Below are 10844 nucleotides of genomic sequence, written 5' to 3'. Positions count from 1 at the left end.
ATTCCTGGTTTTGTCTTCTGAGACCAAACAGAAAGTCTAATTTCTCCTCCAGATACCAACTCTTCAAATATTTGAAGACATCTATCATATCCTCCCTAAATTTTTCTTTTTTTTCCTAAGGGCTTAACAGTCCCTTTAGAATAAGCATCTTTTTTTTTTTAATTTACAGAAGAGTCTTAAATCATTTTTATTGATAGACACATATTGTTCTTATTTGACCTTAATTTCCAAATATATTCTATTCCTACTCAGAGAGTTGTTCATCTTTCATTCTTAAGGAGGACCAATAACGTCACGAGAGTCATGTCTTTAACTTTCAAGTGAATTGGATTTAAGTGAGGCAGAACTGTGCAAAGTCATCAGCCTCATGCTCTCCTCCAGTCATTGGAGTCCAGAGTCCAGTGGCAAGACATAAGTCGATATGACTGGCGATGGCCCCCCCCCGAGAGTAAATGTTGTAACAAAAAATAAATGAAAAATTCAGCAAAACTAACCAACAGATCAACAATGTCTAACAGTATCACCCATCATTCCCCACCTCTGCAAAGAAGGGAGGTAGCATATTTTTTGTATTGACTCTTTCACCGCACAACACAATCCTATAGATACAGACTTTGAATCTTTTGACTAATTCCTACTTGGATGTTTCATCATGGCATGGAGATAAGTGAATTCTGAGGGATGTGTCCAGTTGCACCAAACAGGAAGTAAGATGATGGACTCTATGGTCTGTCATTCAAAGACTGGCCTAGATAAAGTTAGAGGAGGTTATTGTAAAAGCAACCCTCAAAGGCAGTCTTAATGAGTGGTAGATGGATTAGGGTCTGAATTGGTGGAATACTGACATCAGTGAAATCACAAACCCTTGAAATAATGAAGTACTGTTGAATGAATGAATGAGAAAACAGTACAAGAAGTATATGAAACTAAATACAAGTGACTCTAACTTAAAATAGATTGTGTTGTGCTCTAAAAGTTTCTAAAATACGTCTTAGAAAAGAGTTGTACAAGACCTAGAAATCACCCCTCAAATGTATTTGTAACTCTGTTGATTGGAACTTGCGATTCATTTTCTCACTGAAACAAATATAAATTTTGATAGTCCACAAAAGCCTGTTTAGCTTTTAACACAACTGAAATTGAAATACTAGTCCTGAGCCTTAAGCCCTTCTATACCCTGAATCTCTTTGAGTCCTAAATCCCACTGAGCTCTGAAGAGAGAGGTATCTGAAGATATCCAGAGTGCCACAAAGTTTGCAAAGCATTTTACAGACATTATCCAATTTGATTCTTATAATAGCCTGTGAGTCTGTACACAGACTCAGTGTGTACCTGTGTACTGTGAGGTAATACAGCTATTTATCCACATTGTACAGATGAAGAAACTGAGACTCAAAAATGTTACATGACTTGCCTATGGTAATACAGCCAGTAAGTGACAAAGTTGATATTTTAACCAAGGACCTTTGACTCCAAATCTACCACCCTTTACTATCCTGGCTCTTTTGATTATTATTGTCTATCAATAGCAGCTGGGTGGTGAGGACCTGGAGTCAGGAAGACCTGAATTCAAATCTTGCCGAAGACACTTACTGGCTGTGTGATCCTGGGCAAGTCACTTAACCTCTATCTGCCTATTTCCTCATCTGTAAAATGGAGTTAATAATAGCACCTATCTCTCAAGGTTGTTGGGAGGATCAAATGTGTTAGTAATTGTAAAGAACTTAGCACAGTGGCCGGCACATGTAAGCACTATATAAATGTTAGCTATGATTATTATTAAATCAAACCCAAGTTCATCCTAGCAGTCCAGGACTTCTTAAATTCAAACAAACTCACACTCAACACAAGCAACATTGGTTATGCTTCTGCCCCTTGACTACATCACGCTCACAGTGCTCCCCTAACTGGTTTGTCCTCTTTCCAGTCTTTCCCTGTAGTGATACTGGTTTCCCCCTTTCCCCTTTTGTCTTTCTTTAACTAAGTAGAAAATGTGAAAACTCACCCCCAAACTCAAAAGTAGACCTCTCTCTCTGCTAAGGTCTGACTCCCCCAGGGACCTACAGGATCCCCAAAATTACTGGAGGGGGTAAGACTCCCTGCGAGGAAAAAGGACTTGTCGTTGCTAGAGAGTAAATCCCTTCCCAGAACCCGTACAGTCAACCTAACAGCCACACCTAATGAAGGGTGGGGGCCTATTTTCCCACGATCCTGGCCAAATGACACATTCTTGGTTCTGGAACTCATTTGATCCAAGAATTCTTTATTGCTTCTCTATGGCCATTTCTCTGCTGTCAACTCCCAGCCTGGCTCAAAAATGTCATAGCATTTAGTCACTGCCTCCTTCCACTGCAACTGTTGGGCCACATGATTTCCCTGTAGCCCACTGGAGGGGGAAAGAGGGGCCTATGAATTCTTCAGTTACTCTAAGGTAACACCAATCTCTCTTCTCTTCCTGATTCATCATCGCACTTGGCACATTTTAGCCTTTGAATATGTTGTATTCTAATAACTCATGTTTATCTGGTGTTCTGATTGTTCTTTAATTGTTTCCTGTGCGGTTTCTGTATCTCCAACAAGAGTATATAGAAAGAACTTCAAGTTTCTATGCTGATAATTTTCTGCCCTCTTAGAAGTTAGCACCCCAGGCAAAGCTCTGGTAATCCTGCCCTAGTTATGGATGTATTAGAACTCAACCTAGGACTCTGATTTCTGTTCTAGTACTCTTTCCATGATACCACATTCTAATATGGGGCAGCTAAGTGGAGCAGTGGATAGTGTGTAAGGTCTGAAGTCAGGAAGACCTGAGTTCAAATCTGGTCTCAGACACTTACTAGTTGTGTGACCCTAGGCAAGTCACTTAATCATGTTTGCCTCACTTTCCTCATCTGTAAAATGAGCTGGAGAAGGAAAATGTCAAACCACTCTGCTAACTTCCAAGAAGAGTTGGTTTGACTGAACAACAATATGAGTCTGTTTCTCAGTTGTCAACTGCCATAGGGCAGGAATGATGTCATACTTTTTTGGACACTTCATTGTGGCGGCTTGCATACGTAATAGAAGATCAGTAAATGTGCTGAGTTTTATAAAATAACCCCGTGCCTCAAAGAATAAAGCCTTCTTAACTCTTCTTCACAATTAAATTCAACAAACATTTGTCTACGAAATGCCCCCATGTGAACTAGATTATTCTAATACTATTTCTTTAGCTTCTTCCTTTCTTCAAGCTCCAGATTCACATTTCCAGGCTTTTCCAGTACACTACTAACATCTGCCCTGCCCCAGGAGGTAAGGATGATTAGGCATGGCCATATTTGGCTTTACCTCAAGGACCCCTGGGCTTTGCATCTACCCTGTCCTTTTACAACAAGGACCGCAGGACCGATTTCCATCCACCCCGAAGCTGAAATCTCTTACATGTGTGGTCTCCCCAGTTAGAATGTGAGGTCTTTGAGAGCAGGGACTCTAACCTTTTAATTTATATTCCAAGCTGCTGTAGGTGCAATATCTAAGGCCCTACCCCACACAGGTTAAGGCTAGTTTTTCCTTCAAAGGAAATTAGTTTGAGCCTTTAGTCCCCTGTGCCACTTAGAACTGGTGGTTTCAATACCTCTGAAAGAAAAATTAGATTTGCCTTAGTGGGGCAGTGATTTACCCAGTGGCTTAAGTCAACCCATCAACCCACGGGAGTCAGGAGCTCCTCCCTCTAACCAGCAGACCAGCATGATTTGCTGGTGAGGCAGCTATGCTCTCTACTCTTGCTGAATATCCTTTCCCTGATGGCTAAGCAAACTTCCTTTTATTAACTGTCAGATAATTTCTGAATGTCCCTTTTCATCCTAGTCCTAAACCCACTATAGCAGACTGGTCTGAGTCAGGTCTGGCCTAAAGCAATCAGCACTAGTGCCAGTTACACAGAATAGGGAAGGGGATAGATCTGTGGTTTCATTAGGATAAGTAAGTCTAGGAGGGGGAAACTCTCAGTGAAGTTTGGTATCTTCTATGTAACTTACAGACTTGAGAGGGCGACCTCGAGCCCCGAGGTCACACATTTTAGCCTCTTTCTGTTCATCCCTTGCCAACCCACCACTCCTTTCCCAGCCCTGGATAATTCCCGCAATCTATTTCCTCTGCTCTACTTATGTGCTGATGCATAGATCTGGAAGATGTTGTAACTCTGCCGATGGGTTCATGACAAACTTAAGCTATTAATCCACCACCAGTGTCTCATGTAGTAGGGAATCCTTCTTCTTCCTAATGGATTCCCTCTCTCACTCCACATAGCTTTTTTGACCCTTCTGTCTTCAAGTCTCCCACACCATCTCCTCCTTTGACTCGCAGCCGAGGACCTCACTTCCTCCTACTTTACAGAGAAAATTGAGGCAATCGCTATGAGCTCCCCCTTCCTCTCAAGACCCCCTGACCCTCATCTCTCACTGTAGCTTCCTTTCCTCCAGTCTCTGATTAAGAGGATCTTTTTGACCTTCTATGTATGTTCCTGACTCCCTCCTGCCTTCACCAGTAGATTATTTCCTCACTCTTTTGCTCCCATATTAAATCTCTTCCTATTTACTGATTCCTTCTCTACCGCCTTCAAACATTTCTCTCTGAAAAACCTTCACTAGTCCCCACTATCCCTCTCCTCCCTTTCTCAGCCAAACTCCTAGAAAAATTGGTTGATACTCATTGCCTCCATTTCTGATCTTCTCTTCAACCTTTTGCAATCTGGCTTCTAGCCTCATTACTCAACTGAAAATGCTTTTTCTAGGGTTATCAGTGGTTCTATTAATTGCCAATCTGCTTTTTTTTTCCTTTCCAGTCCCCACCTCTACTGATCTTTTTGTTTCATTTGATAGTTTGACTACCCTTTCCTCTTGGATATATATGTTTTATTTTTTGATACCATTCTCCCCACGTCTCCTTTGCTGGACCACTGCCTGCATTTTACCCTGTAACTACGGGTGTTCCCCCAGGTTGTGCTGGGCTCTCTTCTATGTAGTCTCAGTGACCTCATCAACTAAGATGGTGGATTCATCATCTCTATGCAGAGTATAGCGATGACTTATTTAGTTGGATTTCTTAGCTAGCTGAAAGTTGGTTTCACCCTCCACTGATTGTAATCAACCACTATCTTTCCTCACAAGGTTTACAAGTGAGTTTATGTACATCGATCTGGTGCTGCCTTTGGCTCTTGTCTCTGTTCAGGAAGTGGGCTGGATGTTCCCCGACTAAAGGTGCTTTTGAGCTTCACTTGGTTTCCTTCTTATGGTAACTGACTTACATTGCTTGCACTGGCACATAAAACTATTTTAATCAGTGCTGCCATTTTTGCTATAATCCATTTTAAAAAATAATTTACTTCTTTTAATAGTTCAGGATTGAGTGATTATTTCAATGGCAGGCCTTATCTTTTTCTCATAATCTTTGATTGGCTTAATTTAAGGTACCCAGGCACAAGAATGCAGTGAGTGAGAGCGCTGTCCAGGGTTTGATTACAGAACCTTTCCTGTCACACAACTCTGGTCCAGTGATCCACCAAGTAACAACTCCCAAAGACAGAAGCAATATTGTTGCCACAGGACTCCAGAACTGTTGCATTGTCTCCCACTTGTGGGCTTGTCACGAAAAATCACTCAAGCCCTGGGAAACTCGTTTGTGATCCACCTCCTCTCTTCCCTTTCCATTGTTACTTATGTACATAATCTCTGTCTTTACTTCACCAGGGTCTGATCAGGAAAATTTCTGATTTGCAAATCTGCTCCTTAAAATAAAACTAATTAAATGGCAACTTGATTACTGGCACGTTGTCTCTGGCCTACTGTTTCATCATTCTCAAGGTAGAAACTGGCTCAGTAAAATCCTGTTAACAGCTTTTTTGGAAAGTTTTGTCAAATTCTTCATAGGATTTCTCCAACTCTTTAACCAATGTTGATGAATAAGAAACAATTACTTTCACAGTGACCTATTTGAAAACGCTTGTTGTCCGAAACAACCGAACAGCTTTTGAAATATTTATTGCCTTTGAGCATATGACAAAATCAACCTTTGCCGACACCTTTGTTTGGCTCTTCAAGGAATAGGAAGCCATCCTTCCATTTAGCCACAACTTCCTTTCTTTTGGTTTTATTTACAGTGAAGAAATCATGATTGATATTAGCTCCTCCAGCAGGATATTGGTGATTGGTGACATGTAGGAAACATCCGAGCTCGTAGGTAGTCTAACCATGAGTTTCTTAGCATTTGCTGTCTCCTTTTCTTACAGTCCCCACACTGTCACTGAAGAAGTAGAAGGGGGGTAAACAGAAGTGAACACCATTTTGCATTTTTTGTTTTATGGGTTGCCATGGCCACGTTTGTTTTTTTTTTTAAACCAAGTGACCTATTAGTGATGAGCCTTTGAGTACTTGTCCAGGCTGGTCCTTAGAAGCATGCTGGCAGGGCAATACTTGAACCCCTTCTACCATGATAGAACATGGCAGGGCTTCCTCTCCTGGAACAGGTTTCCAGATTTAGGTCTGATCCTAAAGCGTATTTAGGATAAGAAAATTAAAGTATTGCTTGAGAAAAGTTATCCCATACCTACTTTATTTTACAAAACTTGTCCTAAACATCTACAGCAAAGGGGAAAACATGGTAGTTTTTAGTCCTAAACATGGCGATGTGCTTTTCCAATCCCTTTGAACTAACTTCAAAATGCTAACATTGTTACAGTTATAAAATAGAGGGGAAGGGGAGAATTAATTACTCATGTCTTCTAAATATACAACAAAGAACAGGCCCTTCAAATTTAATTTCCCTGTTTGTTTTTCAGTTGTTTCTGTCTCTTTGTGAACTCATTTTGGGTTTTTCTTGGTAAAGATACTGAATGGTTTGTCATTTCCTTCTCTAGCTCGTTTTGCAGATAAGGAACTGAGGCAAACAAGGTTAAGTGAATTGCTGGGGTCATACAGCTAGTAAGCATCTGAGGTCAAATTTGAACTCAGGAACATGAGTCTTCCTTTTTTGGGGGGGTTAGGCAATAGCGTTAAGTGACTTGCCTGGGGTCACACAGCTAGTAAGTGTTACGTGTCTGAGGCCGGATTTGAACTCAGGTCCTCCTGAATCCAGGGCCGGTGCTCTATCCACTGCACCACCTAGCTGCCTCAAGATGAGTCTTTCTGACTCCAGGCCTGGCACTCAGTTGGCCCTCATTTTCACTGGAGGAATCTGAAGAAAAAATTTTGAACTCAGATACTTTATTAATAAACATGATTTAAGAAATATTGTTCCATAACAACCTGAAAAGACTCCTGCCATAATTTTTATTAAAAGTACAAAAAAACTAATGTTAAATTTTACAACATCTTTTCCTAAAAATAACGACAACAACAAAAACCACAGATGCGCATATTTAGTGAAATCTACATTATGGTGCCATTAGGAAATGAAAGGAATTGTACAAAATAGAAAATTATGATTGACTCTCATATCCTAGTGGATCGAGTCCCTGGTCTAAAAGCATTAATGATGATTCTCTCAGCTTCTGTAACAACTTCCTTAGTTCTTCCTTAGAAAACACCTGATGAGAAACAGATATAAATTAGAAAACTGGCCTTAAAAAAAAATCTCACCACAAATCACAAACTCAAAATTAATTAATGAATCTGACTGGCATATATTTTCATGGATTTAAACTTTAAAGGGAAAAAAAGGTATTTTGGAGTTTTTATTTTGCATGATTCAAAATAGTTCTTTCTATAAACATCTAACCAGAGCACTCCTTTAACAGAGATTCTAAATTTGGGGAAAGCATCCCCAGTTCCAAAGTTAGAACAATATTTTGTTAAGATCCACAAATTCGTTATGAACAGAATTTTTTTTTAAAGGAACCCGTTTTTAACAATCACAAAGTGATATGACATTTCCACAAAGTGGAAAAATATTCAGTGACCTTGTTCAGGTTTCCCTTCTTGAGTGTTTTCTCTCCAACTCACCGTGTAAAGCTTGTGGCGCTCTGAAGAAACCATATCAGCAAGCTGTAGACACTCCTGGTATTGGCCTGTGCTGTGCAAAATTGTGTGGAGCAGGAAGCACAACATTGGCAGGCAAAACCTCCTCAGCAAAACCATCTGATGGGCTCTTTCATGGTCTTCTTCAGCATCCTCCACCCACAAAATGAAAGCAGGGATCAGCTTAAAGACTTGGGCACTACTCAGGGGGCTTAGTGTGCTCATGGAGATAAGCGGGGCAGCACCCGGGTGGGATGGGCAGGGCTCAGCCTGGGGCCCTGCCTCTGCCATCCTGGGTGACCTCAGGCAAACCACTTAGTCTTTGGACAGCTCCATCTCCTCATCTGTAAAATGAGGCAGGTCTGATTTCCAAAGCTCCTTCCAGGTCTGTGATGTGTGAGAAAAACCCAATGATTCCCAATAGTTAAACCACCTCTCATATTTAAAGAGGCTTCGAACCTGATCATCTTTGACACCACTATCCAGTAGCCAAGTCCTGCAGTTTCCTAAATTCTAACCCATCTTCCCATTCCCGCTTCTGCCATCCTAGTCTAGATCATTATAAACTGGTCTTCCTGGCTTCAGTCCCTTCCTCTTCTGCTTCACCCTTTACACTGCTGTTACTGTCCCTAAAGTACCGCTTTGATCATGTCACCCCTTGGCTCAGAAATCATAAATAGCTCACTATTCCTTCTGGATATGAATAACAGGAATTCTTCAGCTCAACTCTTCAGAGACATAGTCCATACTCTGGTGTGAAAATCAAGACCCTTCACAATCTGATTCTGTCCTCCTTTCTAGCCTTATCTCCTGTGACCTTCTCCACACAGAGCCTGTACATGGGCCACAGTGGACTATCTGCTGCTCCTTGCATCTTCTCAATTCTGTCTGTCCTCTCCGCCCTTCCTCATCTTCCACCTTGCTCCACTCCCAGCCCTCTGTTACAGGGCAGCTCAGTGTTACCTCTTGATAAAGGATTCTACCTTCTGCCTTTCTGTAGTGTGTATGGGGAGAAAGCACACCATAAATGGGGAGGAATCTTGCAGCTGCTGTTGGATATGGCTGCTGTATAGGCTGGCTTTGTTTAAGTGTGTTTAATACTAGAATGGGTTCAGTGAAGAGGAAAGTGGGAAGAGACATCGACAGACAATAAAAAACAAACACAACAAACCCTTCAAAAAAAAGGCCTTCTCTTCCATGCTTTCCTTGATCCTCTGAACTACCAAAGTACCTACCTTGTAGTCACTTTAATCCCCACTGAGGTTAGGGATTGCATCATCACCTTTGCATCCTCACAGAATTAACCCTTGAGCACAAAGTGGGAGGCACTTGAGACCTATTTCTTGGACAGGGCCAAGCTCCGTTACACACTATTAGGAAAAGTCTTCTAGGCTTGTTGCCTCCATTTCTTTGCCTGCCTCATCTCGGCCACTTTCAATGTAGATTCCCACTCCCATCACTCTACTGAAATTTCTCTCTCTACCGTTACCTATGAGTTCTGAACTCTTTAGATACTCTCTCTCAGTGATCTCAGCCAACCACCGCTTCCGTTATCATCTCAAGGCAGATGACTCAAACTGTTCTCCAACTGCCCACAAGCCTCTAACTGTTCCACTTGGATGTCCTTCTGGAACCTCAGACTCCACACATCCAAGATGGAACTCATCACCTTCCCCCCAAATCTGATCCTTCTTTTCAACTGACCCATTGCATTAGCATCCATCCAAGCACCCAGGCTCAAAACTTTGGAATCAACTTTCACTATTTCCTCTCCCTTGCATTCGAGCAACTGGCAAGTCCTGTTGCTTTTGCCTCTCCAGCATTCTTTGCATAGCCATGAGCCTAGTTCAGGTCTTTCTCTTGACACCTGTAATAACTGGTTTCCCTTTGTCTGGTCCATTCTTTAAAGAGCTTTAAAAATAAATTTCTTAATGTACATGTCACTCTCTTGCTCAAAAATTCTGATAGGTCTCAATAGCTTATAATATAAAGTACATAATCCTTGTACTTGGCATTTAAGGTCCCTGACAATCTGAGTTCAACCTACTTTCCTACCTTATTTCTTTCCACATACTCTACACTCCAGAGACTACTGGCTCTTACTTGAACTCAACCTCCTCTCTCCTGCCTGTTTCTGTTTGTGGTGGGTATACCCTGGGCCGGGAATATGCTCCTTCTCTCTTTACTGTTTACCAAACAGTAAAGGTGCCCTCTCTTCTACAAAACCTTCTCTGAAAGTTGAAAATGTTCTTTCCTCAAATTTTCCTGTAGCCCTCTGTCAGAATCTCTCCTTTACCTCACCCTATTTTCTTTTTCTTATTTGTGTGTATCTTTTATTACCCCAATAAAATTTAAGCTTCGTGAAGCAAGGATTATGGCATTTTCCATTTTTGTAGCCCACAGGAATCAGGAGTATCAAAGGACATTGTATATTGTAGGTGCTTGGAAAACGTGGGCTGGACTGAACTGGGTTGCTCCCGCGACTCCCATTCAGTGCCCCTGGAAAAGCCTGTCTCTGTATGCACTGCATTAATGCTTAGGTCTAGGTGCTGCTTATGATTCTGGACAGAAGTCATCTTTTGTTTAGTTCCCCAAATGAGCACATACAATGTCTCTTAAAGGGCAGTTCACATGACAGTTTACAGTTCACAGAACCTTGTAGACAGAGGGAGCTCAGAGGCCGTCGAACTGAATTCCCTGGAGCGTGAGGTCCTCTATGACGCGAGCAGCAAGGAATCACCCGGCCTCTCCTTCTCACTACCTCTAGGAGAAGCTGCCTGCCCTACCTTAGCAGAGTTTTAATTAGGGAACTCCTCTCGACATTAAGTCAAAAACCTGTCTCTGTGAACTGACACT

The 10844-nt window shown here is 41.6% G+C and overlaps 1 protein-coding gene across 1 annotated transcript in view; it reads right to left on the bottom strand.

The window, feature by feature from the left end:
• Positions 1-7218: 7218 nt before the first annotated feature.
• NUP107 (nucleoporin 107) overlaps positions 7219-10844 on the bottom strand; it is a 51521-nt gene continuing 47895 nt past the window's right edge. Inside the window, exons 27-28 of the mRNA XM_020990223.2 lie at positions 7974-8141; positions 7219-7558 (exon numbers count right to left, since the gene is read on the bottom strand). Coding sequence (XP_020845882.1) covers positions 7451-7558; positions 7974-8141 — 276 coding nt within the window. The 3' untranslated portion in view covers positions 7219-7450. The remainder of the gene's footprint in view (positions 7559-7973; positions 8142-10844) is intronic.

The sequence above is a fragment of the Phascolarctos cinereus genome, unplaced genomic scaffold (assembly GCF_003287225.1).
Source record: "Phascolarctos cinereus isolate Bilbo 61053 unplaced genomic scaffold, phaCin_HiC Scaffold_1;HRSCAF=81, whole genome shotgun sequence".
Taxonomy (NCBI): domain Eukaryota; kingdom Metazoa; phylum Chordata; class Mammalia; order Diprotodontia; family Phascolarctidae; genus Phascolarctos; species Phascolarctos cinereus.
This window is presented reverse-complemented; position numbering and strand designations above follow the sequence as displayed.